Source organism: Pezoporus wallicus, unplaced genomic scaffold (assembly GCF_028554395.1).
Source record: "Pezoporus wallicus isolate ANWC-B61680 ecotype Strahan unplaced genomic scaffold, APGP_CSIRO_Pwel_v1 contig_7351, whole genome shotgun sequence".
Taxonomy (NCBI): Eukaryota; Metazoa; Chordata; class Aves; order Psittaciformes; family Psittacidae; genus Pezoporus; species Pezoporus wallicus.
The window spans coordinates 749,555-768,882 of record NW_026642420.1 but is presented as its reverse complement, the minus strand read 5'-3'; the positions used below and the strand labels follow the sequence as shown (position 1 = coordinate 768,882).

The window sequence follows — 19,328 nt, the reverse complement described above, 5'->3', positions numbered from 1 at the left end:
GAGAACATTAATTTAGTGCAACGACATACTCATTAACTAAGTCCCAGGCACCACATGCTCCTGAGAGCTATGCTTTTCTTGGAGCTAGCACAACAGTCAACAAAATTCCCAGAGACTGAAGTTCTGAACCTCTGGCCAAAGCTCTGCAAAGCTTGGCTTTGAGAACAGGACAAAAAGGAAAAAGGAGCATTGCTTCTTCTCAAATCAATCTGATTTCTCATAAAGAGAATGCTTCTGTTGGGGGTATTTTTTCCGAAGAGCACCAGAGAGATGTGGAATAACCAAGGTACCTCCAAGCCTGGCTTCTGCTGCTCCTCCTTCCTCCTCCCTCTCTAATATTGTCATTAACAGTCAAGAACTTCTCTAAGTTCCTATTTCTATTTTTTATCAGTGCTATCAGAGACAGTGATTGACTTGTAATGACTGAACAACATACAAAAGAGCAGCTGATGTAGATAAACAAAGCTGCTGTGTTCATTACTGGTTTAGTCATATATTCTTTTCTCCTGCAAGCCCTCCAGAGCATGCAAGACACTCTGAACAACATCTCAAAAATCAGAGCTCTCCTCATGTAGCTTTGCTCATCAGTGTCGGAGCAGAGCACTTCCATTCAGGGTCTGCAGGACATTACCATTAGAATATACACATGCTTTTGTAATTGTCAAAGCTTCATTTTTTACCTTTGTTCAAGCTGTTTGATGGTGGCAGCCATCTGATTTGTTTTTTCTTCCAAACGACTGTTTAATTCACTCTTCTGTTTCACTCCCATGTCTGAACTCTGCAAAAAGTAGCATTGTGGAGCTTTTGTAAGTAGCAGTAAAACCAAAATAAGCCACCATAAATCATGTGGCCAATGAAACCAAAGGAATAGAAGCCTAAGAGGTAGGAAAAGGTGCTCAAAAAGCAAAGGCCAGATCAATACTGGAAGGACAAATATCTTGCCATGCCGGTGCAGGCCACATCTGGGCCCTACAAAAAGGCAATACCACCATCAGTGAAGCTTCCTGTACAACAAATATTAATGTGGTTCCAGCTAATATCATTCAACTGCTTTGCAGAGAATGACTGGCTCAAGGAAAGCAGAAGCAACTCTTTCCTGTTCTAAAGTTTATTTTGGGATTTTTTTCTGAGCATTTTGTGTTGCTCTTTGTCTTAAGAGGCTGCTTTTCCATTACTCAGTAATGTATGTAACTACACCATACACCTTCAACACCAGATTGTACTGGAACAGCAGCTACCATGGCTCAGTTTTTATACCACAGAAGGTACTTTTCCCAGTGACACACACATATTTCTGGATAACGATGTGTCTTTCTTCAGAAGAAACTCTATCTTCCCTCAACCTCCACCTCAAATACTAGAGCTTTCTTGCATCAAGACAGAAGTGTGCTGTCCAGCCTGTAACCCACACACTGCACCTTTTAAATAGAGAGGGGCAAAAAGAAGAAGAAAAGACATCACTTTTATCCAGAATTTGACTGAATTATTTTCCTACCTGCAGCTTGAAAGACAGTTCATGCTTTAGGGCCCTGAGATCATCCAGCTGCTGCCTGAGCGCGACCAGCGCATCCTGCTTCTCGCAAACATCTTTCTCCAGCATCTTCATGGCTAGCTCCATCTCCTGCCGCATCCCAATCTGTGCCTCCAGCTCTTTCTCCACATCCTGGAACACACAGATCAGGCAGCATCAAGCTGGAAAACGTTAACTCCTAAAAGCATCCTGCTCAGGCATTTTTCTCCCCACTAGCTGAACATACGATATGGAGTAACAGTTCAGATAATGGCAATATTCTTATAATCACAGAATGGTTTGGGTTGGAAGTGACCTTAAAGCTCATCCAGTTCCAAACCCCTGCCATGGGCAGGGACACCTTCCACTAGACCAGGTTGCTCAAAGCCCTGTCCAACCTGGCCTTGGACACTCCCAGGGATGGGGCAAGGCAGATGCATCAGTCCCAGAAACACAACTGCACTGCTCATTTTGAGAAACAGTCCTGAAACTGATCAACAGAGCCACAAAATGAAGCAGGAAGATGAGAATGAAAAAAAAAAAAAAAAAATCTGGTCAAGCACTGTCAAAAGTGATTGTCTGACATGGAGTTATTAGGTGAAAAAGCCATTTACCAGGAGCTCCCAGCTCACACAGCCCTTACCAGCCGCAGCTGAGTCTCCTCCTTTAACTGTTTTCGTGCCTCAGTCAGTGCATGTCCATCAGCAGTTCTGTCTTTAGTGACCTAAATTAATCAAGACACCCAATTAGCTTGTCATTATATACTACTAACCCTCATATTTGCTGATTATTTGCTTTTCCCACCACTTGGAAAACAAATTCTGCAACTATCAAAAATCAGAGCTCCATTCAGCATGCAGCTTCCATGGGAATTTATTCTACTTCCCTGTCTCACCAAGTGCTCCATACACTTCAATGGGTATGAATTATACAGACAGTGTCAGTTTTCAGGACTTTCACAGTATATTATGGATGGTTACAAATCCTCAGGAAAAGATCTTGGGGGTTTTAAAATTAAAACCTGATTTTGCCATAGTTACTAGAGATCCTGCCCCTTGATTTCTGAAGAGGGTAGTGTTTCAGGCCAAAAAAGCACAACTCCTACATCCAAACTGTTCTGCTAGCCTCTCAGTAAATTATTCTTCCTCCTGTCGCCTCTGACACCTTGCCATGCAAGCCATGAACATGTTGTGTGAGCTCTCAGCTCTGCACATGCTCATGGTTTCATCATCTATGGCCAGACAGGATTTACTGTAGCCAGGATCCATCTGTTACCCTCCATGAGGATCCATCTGCAGTCACTCTTACCTATTGCATTTTTGTGTGAGATACATAAGGAAATAAAGTCTCTTTCAAACATGGACTGCAAGTTCAATCTAGGTGGAAGCTGCCCCAAAGGGCCAGTAAATCATTCACACATACACCAACCTTACGACTGGACTCTAAGATGTAAGAGCTTTCTTCTTTAACCCGTTCCATCTCCTCTTGCAGTGTAATAATCCTGTTGTTTGCAACTGCAAGCTGTGAACAAAACAGAACAACAGTAACATCACAAACATACTTGGCCTTTTCCCCCCCCCCCTTTAGACCCATCTTCTTCCATATTTGGAGTGGCTAAAGACAACTTGGCCTCTAAAAACAGAGAAGGGCTACTAGAAAAACCAAAAGCATCAGTTAGTGCCAGTGTGATGGATTTTTAATATTAGCCAAAACAGAGACTTCCTAACCTATTTTGGTTCCTGTCTTTCAGTAAAATTACTGACTTGTTGAGGACTCTACCTGCTAGACTTGGTGTAACATGTGGTTAGCGCAACTCAACCGAAATCCTCACTCCCTTCCCTTCCCTTGCCAAAGATAACAAGATGGAAAAACGTGAGCACACAGCAGCTAAATTTTGCTATTTCTAGCAACTGAAATCTGCTACCAAGAAGAAATGCTTGTGTGGGTTTGCTAAAGCTTCAGTGGTTTGGGTACACTGCTAGGCAGAGCGCCTGAGATGTAAGATGCTCAAGTATTTGGGCAGGAGAAGCACAGTGAGAATCTCACCAGAGGAGGATTTGACTGGAAATGGAGCATGAACAGCACAGGCCACCCTTAGGAGACAGCACATCTCCCTCAAATGAGTTCCCAAAGAAGACGTCACTGCAGACTCACATCATGTGTCAAAGGCCAAAATAACTTCAGAAAACTCCTCCTGGCTTTGTAAATCGTAACTTACATAAGCCTTGCACACTAGAAAAACTCAGTGACATTCCAAGACATCAGCCATTTTATTAAGTGACAAACCCAAACAGAAATCACCCTGATAGAAGCCTGAGCTTTGGTACAGCTCAAGCCAAATGCACAAATTGATGTCACATGTGACACAGTTCATTAACTACATCCTGCAAACACCCCGGGCTGGCACAGTGCGTTCCAGTGTCACTCATATTCTTACTTTGAACAGCGTGCAGACTTCACTGAGATGCAAACAAGTAAATCATTAAAAATCAAAAACCACTTCAGTCAGCACTGAAATTACTCTCATGGGTACACTCCTTAACTGGCATAGCACCCATACTCTGCAGGTGATAAATCAGTAGCACTGAGAAAGCCAGCCTCTATGCAGACCACTTATTTAGAACTAAAAAAACATTTTAATTGTAAAAAGCATTTTTTGCTCCTTAATTGCAAGAGTGGATACGGTAATTTCCATCACTAAAGCTTCTCATTGTCTGGAATAGATCCATTAGAGTAATAGTTCAATAACCAGACACACTCTTAATGAGGATGAACAAGCAAAAAAGAATTTCTATTTCCTATTTGTTCTGCAAGAGCACTGAGACATCCCAATCAAAGTCATTCTATTCAGCTAAGTGACATGGGGACAGAAATACTCTGTACAACCATTAGGATGAGACCTCCTATCACCCATTTGTCAGGGAACTGACCCCAAAAGATTTTATTACATTTATGCCATTACTAATGAACTGCAAGACCAATTTAAAAATACAGGTTAGACCTCTGACTCATGTACCAACCATTTCTCATACTCAGACTGAAAAATGTTTCATCCATAATAGTAATTTTTCCTTTATTTCTTGCAAATTGTGACAGGCTAGAGAAAGTTATTGAAACATTTCAATTGCTATCTTTACACTGTAGTGAATTTCTGCACCATCAAAAATGTCTTTGTCATGGCCGGACCTCCCATAACCTGCATCAGCTGTAGGGCATTTGAAACTACAAGTACCATACAACTTATTCTAAGATATTTTCCAAATATCAGAAAGCATGCAAAGACTTCAGAATGATCAAGTGCATTCAGCAGCTTTTGGGTTTTTTAACACCAACATTCAGTTGATTTTCCACCTCACACTTCGTAGCAACAGCCAGTGTAATTCTTCAGCAGGTCAGTTATTCCAGGTTCATCATTAAACACTCACCATTACATACAACAGACATCCAAAAATAACTCCTCCATTACCTTTTTAAACCCAATTCCAAAAGGCTAAAACATCAAATTATTTCCTATTACACTTACCTCCTCAGTCAGTTTAGTGTTGGACTTTTCTAAGGCATCCACCTTGGCCTGCAGGTTGTTTACTGTAGCACTGTTGAAGAGAAAAAAAAGCCCTACAGTAATTCCTGCTTTTTAAAAATCCTGGTTTCTATCTTGTAACACTAGATAATAAAGAATAAATAAACCACATCTTACCTTAAATGCCTATTGAGTTCTTCTACATAGTTTTTCTGATCCAAAATAGCAGTTATCTGACCATCTCTGGAAAGAAGAAATACCATTCAGCTCAATCATTTGGATTCAAGGAACTAAGAGACTCTACTAAAGGTCAAAGAGGAAATGTTGTCATCTATATATCTCTCCAGCATAGCACCAAGACCCTAGGTCTCAACGGACTATAGGATGCATACGAAACAGAAAAGTCAAGTTACAGTCTATGCCTTTATCATCAGTCACTGTTCCCTGACTTCTCAGAAGCTGCAACTGCTACGCTCACCTGGACTACACTGAGGTGACACACCAACCAGAATGATTAAAGCAGACGGCATTTCAAAGAGCACAGCATTATTTCAAAAGATCAAAAAAAAGGGTTCTGAACTACTGTGATACTGGACAGGAGTCCAAGAGTCATCCCACCAAAATCCAACTGTCAACAAACACATTTTGCATGCACTTGTAGCAGGAAATCTTGACTAAAGAAAAACATGTTCTAAAAACTACAGCTAAAATAAAGGCAAACAAAACACATGATCCTGAAGGATAATTATTAAATACATACCTGAATTTAAGGACTTCCTTAGAAGGAAGAAGTACTCTTAAAGAAGCTCAGAAAACCCCAACACCTGATGCATATGTCAATGTGCCTGCACTTTATTTTCCAACTACTTGCTCTGAATGTTGCACAGCCCATTTGAATATGGTGGCACAAGTACTTTAGGCTATTATTAGTTATGGGAATTATTATTAGTTATGGGAATTAGTTATGAGAATTACTATTTTTTTTCTAAGGATATTCTGGTACCAAAAATCACCTACCTGCTAGCCATACAAGGGGCAAAGGCTACTAAGCTGCCTACCAAAAAGGCTTTAAAGAAGGGCAGTCCTAACTCACTCTTAGAACATTTTTATCTTCAATTGCTAGTTGAGGAAGAACACAGAATTCCTACAAGAATTTACTTTTCCTCTGTCCCCTCTCAGCATTTCCAGTATCTTATTAATGTTATGGTTTATCATAGAACAGCAATTCAGCCTAAGTAGCTTTTTAATTAAAAACATAACAGCTTGCAGGGCAACCTGGAATACTTGAATACAAGTTACCAAGAGGTAAGAAGCAGGACAATTGTGTATGTACCTACCCTTCGCTGCCTTTTGTGCTGTTCCCATCTTTCAAATACATTGAGAAATCAATAACCCCAACCTAAAGGTAAAAAAAAATGCATTTAACATTAAACACTTTTTCTAAGACTAAACACTGTCTGTAGTTGTGAAAGTTTGAAGTCATTCAGTTAGGACATCGATACATGATGTATTACAACAAAGACTCATTATACCAGTTATCTATCCAAAATTAATGAAAATATGGCTTATTTCAAGCAAAACTATCCTAGGATAAGCTGCAAGTAATAGGCTGTAAGAATAAGCTGTTACCATCACCCTACCTGTACGTTCACTGCTTATGCAAGCTTGAACATAAGGGCACACAGGCTGATTTTCTTTTAACAGCTACAATGACTTCATCACACAGCATGAGTGAATTAACAGTTCTATCCATTTCTCCCCTTATTTTAGCCAAGTCCTTGCCCATTTTCACCTCCTTTTTCATTTACTACATTTCACTCCACAGTGACCTGTGTGCAGACCACAGCAAACTGTAACAGCAATGAGCAAACAAAAACCTTGAGTCTCTGATCTCAGTGCCACCAGCTAACCAAAGACCACACTCACAGTAACAAGCTTATATTAGCCTTGCATTGCATTTAGTAGCAAACTTACATCTCAGTTGATTAAAGTCCTCTACAATGCAAAATTCTTTCAATTCAAATGAGCAGAAAAACCCCACATTAACTGAATACCAAATACCTGTGAGTCCAGGTCTTCACCCTTCATGCAGAAGTTGGCATCGATGACATTCAAACCTACTAGGAGGCCAGCAATGATTGCACCTTCTTCTTCCATCATCAGTGCATTAGGCTCATAAAATTCACTGCATGATGTACAGCAAGAGAAGACAAGTGTTGAATCTTTAAAAGTCAACTAAAAATATGTCAATTAGCATGGGATGGATCCCCTCTATTTCAGACATACAGCAAGCTCAGCCTCAACAAAACCCTAGGCTGTGGCATGCTGTCCACACAGAAATGTACTTCTGTGTACTGTCCATGTAATTTTGCTCTGACTGAACATATCTCTCAGCAGATTAAGTTTTTAGGCAAAGCAAAAACCCAGGGAGTTGAAGACCTGGTTACTCACCACTGAAATGTGCTGGAAAGTAAGCACAGCTGTGGAGTAATGGCACAGCACACTGAAGATTTAAGAGTGGGCTTAATATCAGAGTTTAAGTAGCACCCTTCTATTCCTCTATTACCACTGTGATTAACACAAGCCACTGCCACATTTTCCAGCAGACAATACCAAGTTGTCCTTTCTAACCTCAAGTCAGGTATGGATTTACATGGACAGCCAACAAACACCTACTGGTTTGAGTCAAGGAGCACCCAACATGTTTATTAAATCCTACTGCTATACACAGACATAGCAGTTCAAATCCATGGGTTTTCAATTAAACTACAAAATCATTGCTGGTTTATGAGCAGGAAGCAGAGATATGTGGAAGTGAAATTATTTGTTCCAAGACAGACAGTAATGGAGTGACAAGGTCATAAATTTTCCCAGGGCCAAGACTGCAGATGGAGAACACTGTATCTCTTCTGTATCTGTACCTCACCTAAATAATCTCTTTGTAGCCAAAATTTGTGTTTATTCTAATGAATATTTGAGACAAAGTGGAGAATTAATAGCTTCTGAATTAAGAAAGAATACCGAGCTTTTTTTAATCCCCCAGAAGATGGTCTGCATTTCACAAACATTAACATTTCTCACAAAAAGTACACACATACTTTAACACTTGGGTGTAGAAGTTCATAAAGATCTTACAAGAAGACAGAGGCGAACATAATCTAATCTGAGGATGAGCTCAGCACTCACCTGAGAAGATCCTTTCTGTTAATCAAGGCTTTCATGTATTCAGAAAGCTTCTTCTGCATTAGAGCCAAGCGAAGCCAAGCTCTTCCTCTACCCACAGGTGTCCTACAAACGCCAGAAACAAAACGGTTACAGACATACTTCAATGTACATTCACAAACAGCTCCAATAATCCCCTTCTATCTGAAGGATCCACGTCTCAAAGAGAGTTGGCACTGATGAACGGATGGGGCTTTGAGCAACCTGGTCTACTGAAAGGTGTCCCTGCCCATGGCAGGGGCTTGGAACTGGATGAGCTTCAAGGTCCCTTCCAACCAAAATAGCCTGGGAGTCCATGAAAACCAGGAAATACAAGGTATTTAAGTGCAAATAGTTACAAAATACTTTAAGCAATCACTGTTTCTCTCATAAGTAATTCTGCATTTTTTGTTATACTAAAAATATTTCCCTGACTTAACATTGCTGGATGTTACTACACAGAGAGAGATCAACTGCTTCAACACATCACGTTTTAATTCAAAATCAGCTTTGCACAAGGCAAGTCAGAATAACATGTATACTTGAGTTCATCACAGATGCCCAAGTGTCACTCCTTCAGGGAGGTATTCAGCTGAGTGAGAATCCACAAAGACAATGGAAAACACAACTTCAGTATTGTTCTCTTCAACTAGTTTGCTTATTAACATGCTCATAGGATGCAATGGGTTACAGCCACAGTCCTTTCCTCTGTTTCTTCCGGCAATCTGAAGCACACAGCTTTAAAGATACAACTGATACGCTGCATCACAGCTCTGGCTCATCTACCCTGGCCAGAAGCCAGCACCAGTTGCTCCAAAGGAAGATGTAAACCCACCACATTGAGCAAGATACTGATCAGAAGGAAATTTCTTCTCCACCTCCAGCAGTCAGTCAACTGTCTTATACAAAGAGCACATGGGGCACTTCTTTTTCTAGCCTTAACTGGAATAAGCAGCAACTGCCCATGAAAGCCATCTTCACTACTCCCCATTCTTGACCTCACTAAAACATGACATGACATTTCCCAAGGGTTAGTATGAATCCAAGGTTTCAACACTTAATTCTAAAACTGCTCTTTCTTTCAATTTATTTCATATTTTAATATTCTTTTACAATAGGAAAGGGTACAGGAGCTCTGCCACAACATTGCTGGCACTGTACACTGGTCCTGTTAGCTGTGCCAGGAAGAGTCTTGCACAGATCTCCAGTAAAAGCACTTGTCCATACACACATCACTAAATACAAACCTGAAAGAAGCTGTTACTAAATCTATTAATCTCCTCTTTCAGCAAAAAAGATTCAACCTTAGTCCTGCTGCTCATACAAAAGCTTCCTTGCATCTTTTTTCTATTCCCAGGCTGAAAGCCTCTTACAGTTTCTTTTTTAGCATGGGAATAATCAAACCTGAATCTGATGTCTGAAATAACTATGGAATTTTTAAAAGCAATATATGGTTTAGGTGATTTTTTTCCTCCCCTCTTTAACACAAGCTAGAATCTTGTCCAACTTCGTGCTGAGCTTCCATTTCACACAAACTTTACAAGTTTACGTGAATTTATTTAGAAGGAAAATCACCTCTGTCTATCAGCCTCAGAACTATTTAACCTGTAATCACCCTCCTCCTAATTCCCTTCCTCTTCAGTCTGACTTAAGAAAAAGTCAGTAAAGGCTGTTCCAAGCCCTAAGACTCATGGTCACTGGTTTAGAGCTAGTAATAAATGCACTGTAATAAATGTCCATAAATGCAATACTGTCCATAAATGCACTACTGCCCATAAGAACCCATTGAAGGAGTATATCCTATGCTCTCCTTCTGCAAGTCCTTGATTAAGAAAAAGAGAGTAACGATCTATTTTTATCAGCCCAAGGTAGCAGGATTATTCCTGAAGGTTATCTTTACCCTTCCTTCTCCAGGATCCCACATACAATAAAAAAAACATATTATGTACTTGTGCAGTAAAAGACTGTACTTACTTCAGCCCTGGGAGATCCTTAACGCTTGCTGTAATCTCTGCAGCCTCAGGAACAAGTTTTTCTACTAGTTCTAGAGGTCCCCAAAATGACTTGTTTTGCCCAAGAAAAGTCTTTTTGGCTAGAAGAGAAGATGATGTAAAAAGAACCCATTAGGCATGGTCAGAAGTAAAGAAATAGTAGACAAAGACTGCCAGAAAGGTTCTTCTAGGCCTGCTGCTGTAGGCAGCAAGTACCGAAGATAACTTCTTTTGCCTAAGTGTGACAGTTACTGGTGTCATTCAAATAAGGCAACAGGAGCTCGAGACAGATGCCAGAAAACAGTCCACACATCCCAACATGAAAAAAACAACATCCAGTGAAACCCAGCAACTCAGCCTCACTGCCAGAGGTCAGAATTTCTACTAAGATGCTGTCACTCTCTCTACATTACACCTGATGTGTGCACAGTCATTTTCTCTCACTGGCCACCACCTTACAGGGAGGAGGACCACACCACCACTTGGAACCTGCTCCTTCTCCACAGACAAAAAGGGAGTCAGGAGGTTGCTGAGGAGCTAATTTTATCACTGATAACTTAGCTGTACTCAAATCACAGGTAAAGCTGGTTTAAAAATGGCAAGCTCCAGCAACAACTGTGAACTTTTCACCTGCAGTGTTATACCTTGGGTGAGATTTTTCTCCCTTCCTATGGCCTCACAAGTCAACTGTGACCACAGAGGTGACTCTGGTCCACCCCTCTTTAGCCTACTGCAGATTCCAAAATTAGATTTTAGAAGAAGATTTCTCTTCTCACTCCTACACTCTGACAAACAGCCTGGAGGACCCCTCTCAAGCATCTTACCTTTCAGGCCATGTTTAAGGCAATGTTCCATCACAACGAAAAACTGCTGGAGAGGTGCGTAGTCGGAGTCCAGTGTCCTGCCCAGATTAAGCGCCGATTCAATCAACCCCTTGATACTCAGTTTCGCCATGTTCATCAGGTTCATGCGTTCATTCGCCATGAGATAGTTAGGATCTATTAAAAAAAAAAAAAAGGAAGAAAAATACTGTCAAGTAACAAAAGCCATTTTTAATACAATAACATATCCCATCTCTCTCTTTCTGTTCCTCAATTTTGAAGACATTTTTAGGGGGAGTGAGAGTTTCACATGAGGCACTTTCTTCAGGCCTTTTGTAGAAAAAAAATCAAATTTAACTAGCATTTTTTGGCCAAAGCCACAATGACACGGGAATAGGTAATATACCACATTAAGGGTGCCTCAATACTTCAAATAACTACCAAAGCTTTACATTTTCAAGACAGAAAAGCTTGAAGGCTGCTGTTAACATTGTGCTTTAAGTCTTGATGACATGTTACTGAATGTTATGCCTATCACTTGTTCCAACTCATATCCCCAAACGTCGGGGATATGAGTTGGAACAAGTGATAGGCGTGACGACGCCAAGTGAGTTCAACGTTGTTCCCTACGTCGAACAACTACAAACTCATAAGAATTTGCAACTCGGTATTTGTTCTTCCACCTAAAGGTAACCATTAATCAACTCACACTTAATCCAGTAATGTGTCTTTACCCAGTGTTGCATCTTTCCTTCTCATTATTTCTTTTTTCCAACTTGGATGTAAAATGGAGCAAATCCCCTCCTCTCTTCATTTTATCAAGACTACTGAGTTTTACCCCTGACAATTAGGAGCTGATGTTCATGGCTCCTCTGCCAGCTCACTCTATATCCCAACAAAGACAGATCCTCTAAGACTATATTCTTCCTTTACCACATTACAAATATTTTGGACTTCATACTTGCTAGTTGCTTTTCATCACATGAAATAAATACAGACATCCATTTTCCAATCTACTCCAGGCCTTCAGGCCTCCTGCTCCAGGACTTGTACAGCATGCCCATACCAACACCTATCCTCTCCTCCCAAACACCATCAGTGCATTTCCAACACCTCAAGAAAGATACTAATTTACAACAGTGCTGACCCCTGGTTCCTAAAATGATGTTGCGTTGGTTAAGTTTTCTGTTTCTTTCTTTTCCCTGATAATTGCACAACCAATTTTTGCACTGAAATTCTTCAGTGCAAGCAGCTTCATCCCTGTAAGGTACATTTATTCTGTAAACAGCCATGGACCCTTGCTTGAGCCAACTTGCCACCTTCATGAGTGTGAATTTACCACACTTACCAGCAAAAACATGACAAGAGGACATCTAAGACTACGTATCTAAGCACAGGGTACACATTTTATCTGCTGTACTGACAAAGTATGCTTGCATGTAGCAAACAAGTAAAGCAAATAAACACTGGAGACCTAAGAACTAGATACAATTCCCTAGGGGATGTCTTGCAGAAGTTTGGGGTTGCTTTCAGCAGGTCTGCCACTGAGTATACATCAAATCTCTACTAGGTAGGTAGACTTGAGCCATGTGGATTGTTAACATTTCTCATCCTCTTGTCAATACAACTGTGAAGAACTACAGCTTGCAATTTTAAAAGCAACAACCTAGGCAGAAGAGGCCAAGGTGTATATTCTGAGATTACTGCAAACTCCTACAGGACTTGTCCTGATGATGGAAAGTCATCATTCTACTTCATCATGATGCTGCTACTAAGTCCAGTTGCTGAAACACAAACTTCTCGTCCTCTCAAACCTAGTGCCACTGCAGAGAGGAATCTCTGCAGCACCCATCAGCCATAAGGAGAGCAAGGAGCAACACTTCATAGAACCATGAAAATTCACATTGTTCCCAACTCCAACCTTCACTATCTCCTGCAGGTTGAAAAGCACTGTAGGCCCAGCAATCTGTAGCTGACAGGAGTAACATTTTGATTTCAGTAACCTATGTCTGAATCCAAAACAGGCAAGAAGAGCAACCAGACTGATTCTGCTTATGCCAGACAGAAGGAGACACCAAAAGGCACTTCAGGGTTGGGAGACAAGAAGCAACTACTGAAGCAGAAATGGAAACATCCTCAAAGAACCTGAGAAATTATGAAAGGGAATGGAAAGACAGCATTTGTGAAACCTTGGAACAACAGGGGATGTGCTGAATCTGCCTTTGAATCATGGTCAGGTACCCAAAGCTCCACAGCAGGCAAGGTCTCATTATTGCCACTTAGTTTTTGGGTGGCCTGTCTGCCAGAGGACAGACTGTTTTATTGGGGATGCTGATGATGACGTGGAAAAATACTCAGACCAAGCACTGTGGCAACAGCACTAACACCCGTGTACACACTATTGAAGCTGAGGGCTGTGAAGAAATCCATAGTGTAGAGGTGAGATGGACCCCATTCTTCTCCAGGATAAAGCAGGACCTGAAGTTTCCTGCTCTAAATTCCACTAGAAGTGCACTAAGCAGAGATGTTTGTTGGAGAAGGGGAAAGTACATATGGCACTAAGCAATGCCAGCTGGAATTGCCACCAGTTGACAGCCCCAAGTCTAGCTGTGTGCCAGGACAAACCTGCTGCCATGGACAAACACCTCCTTGTCCAGGGAACTGGCAAATAAGTCCAGTTGCTCCTTTATCTCCATCCAATCTTCCATTGCTGAGGGATAAAGTGATCAAAACCCCTCGAGAGTTTTGTTCTACTAGGACTACGCTCTTCAAGCACTGATTGCCTCGGCTCGCATCTTATCAAAAGGCTGAGATTAGGCAATTCCAATTTATTTTCATCATTTAGGAAGCTTCAAAGTACTCAGTTAAGAATGAAATTCTCACAGAAGCAATAGACTGCAGAAAGATTTCATTTAGTAGGTGATTTTTATTGCCTTTGCAGAGCTACCACTATTTTAAGCAAACAGATCTGGCACGTACATTAAGCAGATCACCTGTTCTATGATTTGCAATCCATATTATGATTTCCAGCAAGGCTAACAGTCACCATTACCAGGAACACAGACTCAAGAAAAGCAAGTCAGATGTAGTATTTGCAAAAACTATTAACTATTATTAATTGTGCATGCAATTAAAACACTCTTCTGGATAAAACTAATGACGAACACCTCCAACAGCATCTATCACAGCTGCCCTTTCAGAGTACATGAACATAACTGTGGCGTTTGTTTCTACTGCAGACAAATACTGTCACAAAATAATGCTCTGCTTGTTTAGAAATATTACTTTGGCTTCAGTTATTAGCTAATCTGAATTATGGCAGAGTCCAAGGATACTGCTCAGGATCAGTGTCCTACTCCATTACATACTCACAGGAAACCATACACATTTCTTAAGAGTATGGAGAGCTGCTGCCTCACACAAACCTACACACTGAGGTCGAAGGCATGCTTTTAAGGGTAAGGCACATAAATTTCCCTGAGTCTGAGAGGTCTGTGACTGCTGCATAAAACATAGGGCTATGCTTTCATCTAAGACTAAAATGTGCAATCACAGTCTAAAGAATCATTACATTCACTAATTAAAGATTTCTACTTCATTAGTCTGTTGTGAACAGCGGTGCTCTGTGTAGGCAGCTCATCCAAGATTGTCATCTTGCAAACCAAATAACTGTTATATAGTATGAAACAAGATAAAATCACAAAGATTTATTCCAAAAATTAAATCCTAATTTATACTATTGTTATGTGCACTGCAACATATACAGCTTTAAAGCAGTAAGCAAAGATGACTTTTACACAGTAACACTACCCAAAGAGCTTTAACTCAACTAGACACTTTTTGCTTTGACAAGTCTGACACTGATGCGCAATTGAGAATCTCTGTGTCAGGATCTTCCCCAACTCTCTCTTGCTGCCTTGAACTGCAAAACCTCTGCCTGTGTTTTACTATACATGCTATATTTGTAAAACATTAAAAAGTAAAACCTTGGCCCTTAAACTTTGCCTGTCAATGTGGTTTGGCTTTGAGAATCTTAAATTCTCAAGACACTTTGCTATTTAGATATTGTAGCTTCTACAGAACAGAATTTTTTTCTAACTACATGGGATATAAGTGATCATGACTGAACTGGACTTGCATCTCACCAAAATGACAGGGTAAACCAGCCAGCTCACCTATTTCCTTAAAACACTGAAGTCTTGGGTTTCTAAAATACTTAGGAACCTGAAACTCAAGGAAAAAGTCAATGCAAGTCAGATCTCAAAGGGTTCAGCTGCAACTGTGGTCTAAGTACTTCTCACCTACTCACAATAATTTGTCATTAAATTACTCTAAAAAAGTATAAAAAAAAACTAGAATAAAACCAGAACTTTGATCAAATGCTGAAAAGTCATGAAACACTGCAGATGTGAACAAATCTGCTCAAAGTAATGCCAGTGAATTAGTATTTGAGCAAGGTGCTCCATGTACTGAATCCATCCTCAGCCAAGAACAAAGCCATCTGAAATTTAGAAAGGCTGCTTCTGCCTGTGAAAGAGAAATGACATCCTGCAAGCTGTTCATACTGTTTTCAGATTAACTGAGATATGTTAATGGGCAAAGACTTGCTTTCAAAACAAACCAGACTGCTATCTACAGGGCACTGAGTTTCAGTTAGGCCAATTCACATCAGCAAAGACATTAGTTCCAGCTGCTCAGACTATGAAATCATGAACACATGTACAATTTCAAATAAATGTGGAAAGCAAATCCCTAGATAAATTAAGGATGGTCATCATTTAAACTGGAGTTCAACATCATTACGTATTTTTTAAGCTTCTTCTATTTCCTGACGTTCCCCTCAGATCCAAACGCTTCATTTGCCTTCCAGCAATGCAAGCCCCCAAGTACCACCTCAAGGATGGGGCGATGCACGTTCTGTGGGTCATGCAAACATTCTCTTGAAGGGTGATAAAAATAAAACTGACATGACTATTCACAAGTGAAAAGCAGAAGCATGTCTGTTTCTACACAAGTATGTTTAAGTTTACAATTTTTTTTGCTTCTATATTCAAAATTCTACCTGTCTACTCTGAGGGACTGTCAATAAAGAAGAAAGCAGTGGGACTAACATCTTACCAAACTGAAATTTCATTTCCTTAAGAGAAGATGCATTTTCATAGAATCATACCATAGAACAGTTTGGGTTGGAAGGGACCTTGAAGCTCATACAGTTCCAATGCCCTGCCACGGGCAAGGACACCCTTCCACTACAGCAGGTTTCTCCAAGCCCCATCCAACCTGGCCTTGAACACTGTCAGGGATGGGGCAGCCACAACTTCTCTGGGCAACCTGTGCCAGGACCTCACCACTGCTTCATCTGTCCTTGCTATTATGTCCTTACTATTGACTTTTGAGGAGGAAATCCCAGCCTATATCAAGCATCTACCAGTCCCTGATCAGTCACCAAGGAGGACAGTTACCCGCACACACCAGCATGTAGGGGTTTAAAAAAAACAGAATGGTCAAGGAAAATAAAGACAGAAGTGCAAACAGCCAAGACACACATTTCAAATACATTCCCCCATGCCCCCACCCCACGCACAGCAAAATAAATACAAAATAACTGCACAATGACTCATGGAAAACAGAAAAAAGTCTCAACCCTTTTTTTTTCTTTTCCCCATAAAGACTGCCTTGGAGGTGCCTTGTGCTGGATGTGCTGGGAATTAGCTGTTACGCCAGGAAAGAACATCTCCATGTGTCGTAGCTCTGTTGAGAAGTTTGCTGGGTTTACCAAGCCACCAGGCAGAAGCCCAGGAATTTAACTAAGCACAACGGTTAAGAAAGGCACCATCCACAGAATATGACCAGCCAAAGATGCAGTTAATGCATCAAAACTAATTTTTGTGCACAGCACACCCTCTTGTAAATGATCTAAACCATCCAAGTTTCCAAATATAAACAAATTTTGCTTTGTCATGATTGATTTTGCTTTTTTCGTAAGAAAGCCCTAAACCTAGCTGCATTACCTTCCTTAACTATCAGTTAACATTCTAGCAGTAATCACAACTACATATTTTAAGACAGATACATCCTTCATGGTGTTGCTCATACTTTATGCTCTGTTTATAACCCTGAATCTATAACATAAACCCACTCCATTTCACTATTTGGCTTTTCCATGTCTCATGTTTAAACTGCTTATCTGTGCTATAAAGAAACAAATGCATCTTTTGGTTATCATCCTACCAGTGAGAATTACATCAAACTGAGTAAAACACTGGTAAGAAGAGTAACTCCATGGGATCTGCAATCCACACCACCTCTGAAAACACTCCATGCACAAACTGGGAAAAAGAGCTGAAATGCACTGGCTGACTTTACTCCTTTAGGATTATTAGTGTGAGATTAACAGTAGTTCTGCTCATAAATCTTCTAGACATCAACAACACTATCTTTAGCTTCTAATTTGAGACTGCCATTTTAAATCATTTGGCCTGTATAAATACCCTAACCATCCTTCTACACACTCATCTATGTTCTTCCTAGTGATGAGCACTTAAACTTCCCAGCCACAAAAGAAGTCCTTTGCCTCTCAAAGGTGTATTAGCCTTTTGTGCTGCAAACACTTCCATTCCAGGCATGAACAGTTTTATCTTGTCATCAGATTACAAATTTACTTGAGTGAATGCTGAATTGGAGATTCAGCTATTTCATGAAATAGGGGGGTTTTCACCATTTTTATGAAACAAGAAGCACTATCAAAAAAATAATCTGAGTACTTGATAAGTTTTAATCAAAATTCGCAATGCCAAGTTTTCAAGTCACTATTGTAAAGTCTGGAGTTGATCAACAAAAACATTTCAGGAAATCTAAAGCTTTGTGGTGATTTCTGAGATATCTTTTTACAATTTAGCTTCCATATATTGCTGCAACCTTCTAAGTTGTGTTTATATCAGGATCAGAAAAATCACTGCCTTAGAAAGCATTCGACACAAGTAAATTAGCCCCTTGTTGAATCGCTTTTTCTGCCTCTACTTGAAGTCACAACACCCCAACATTTTTGAACATATTTTTAAGCAATATTACATGCACATATTTTCAAAAGAGAGATCAGTAAGAATTTAGCAGCCAAAACTGATCACATGGAACCCATGAAAGGGCTGATAAAAATAAGAAAAGCCTTCACAATATCCATTTTAAATGTAAATTGAGACAATTTCAAGAGCAATGCATAGCCTTGAGCAATCAAAGGCATTTTGTTTAATACTCTAACAGCAGAAACGAACTATCCACACAGAGTGCAACTAGTACAGCATGTTCTGGCTGGGAACCTGGTTCAACCAGACAAGCATGTTCAGAAAGCTCCAGCCACTGTCACTGGCAAACTGTACACTGCACTCAGGCTCAAAATCATAAGGCAAAAGCCAATCATCAGTGGAAATAATAGCTGAAAGACGCTGGCGTGGCACGCACCTTCAGTATCATCACGCAATTGCTCCACCACATCTGTCAAATCCTCCCAAGAGTCTTTGCAAACAGCCAAAAGAAAGGAAAAGAAAGAAAATGTCATGCAAGCCATGATCTAAAGGAAAGATTCAAAATCAAGGTATAAAAAAAGGATAACTGAAAGGGAGATTTGCATAATACAAGACTTAATTCATAGTGGCAAGAGATTTGCAAGTCAAAAGGGTTTTAGTCTGCACAAAGCAATACAGCAAGGTGTTTGAGAGTCAAATTAAGGTAAGCTTCAGTAAAGCTTTTATAGCTTTGTTTCTTTCTGCATTAAGACAAGCAATGTTTTTGTAAAGCACATCCTAAAAAGAGAAGCAAGAAAAGCATTATTTTTTTTGCAAGACCAAAGCACCAAAGTTGTTATATTTGTGCAAAGTCAGCATTTGCTTCAATTTCCTCCTACCCAGCCCCAAAATAATCCCCAAACACAGAAATACAGACACACATGAAAAGCAACCACCTTTTGGGAAAAGGACATAGTGAGGACATTGTAAAAGAAGCTTGAACTGAGCTTTATGTCTATTATGACTGTCACTTCAAATGAAAACTCCTGCTGAGACAATCCAGCTGAGCCTGGACTTGGGTCCCAGGTTTTGTGCTGTTTTCCTGATGATGATATAGTGAGTCCTAGGTCAGAAACACATTTATCTCCATGGCAGGAGCCTGCAGACACCGACAGGCCTGGGGAGGAGGAAGGTGTCCTGGCAGAGGAACAGGCAGGACAAGGAAAACTTGTTTCAGCATGCCCACTAATTCCCTGTTTTCCAACCCAGAAAGTGAAGCCAGAT

General features: G+C 40.4%; 1 protein-coding gene across 9 annotated transcripts in view; it reads right to left on the bottom strand.

The window, feature by feature from the left end:
* Positions 1-19,328, bottom strand: part of RUFY3 (RUN and FYVE domain containing 3) — a 45,892-nt gene that overhangs the window by 9,353 nt on the left and 17,211 nt on the right. For 6 of the 9 annotated variants that reach the window (XR_008975009.1, XM_057429966.1, XM_057429972.1 and 3 more), the window contains 12 exons: positions 18,502-18,555; positions 11,047-11,220; positions 10,206-10,323; positions 8,217-8,318; positions 7,092-7,215; positions 6,368-6,429; positions 5,208-5,273; positions 5,034-5,103; positions 2,939-3,031; positions 2,154-2,234; positions 1,496-1,663; positions 681-778 (listed from right to left, as the gene is read on the bottom strand). Coding sequence is in view for 8 of the 9 variants with exons in the window: in XM_057429966.1 (XP_057285949.1) it covers positions 681-778; positions 1,496-1,663; positions 2,154-2,234; positions 2,939-3,031; positions 5,034-5,103; positions 5,208-5,273; positions 6,368-6,429; positions 7,092-7,215; positions 8,217-8,318; positions 10,206-10,323; positions 11,047-11,220; positions 18,502-18,555 (1,210 nt within the window). In the remaining variant the exon portion in view is untranslated. The remainder of the gene's footprint in view (positions 1-680; positions 779-1,495; positions 1,664-2,153; positions 2,235-2,938; positions 3,032-5,033; positions 5,104-5,207; positions 5,274-6,367; positions 6,430-7,091; positions 7,216-8,216; positions 8,319-10,205; positions 10,324-11,046; positions 11,221-18,501; positions 18,556-19,328) is intronic. The other 3 variants (XM_057429967.1, XM_057429970.1, XM_057429973.1) reach the window with 1 other exon arrangement.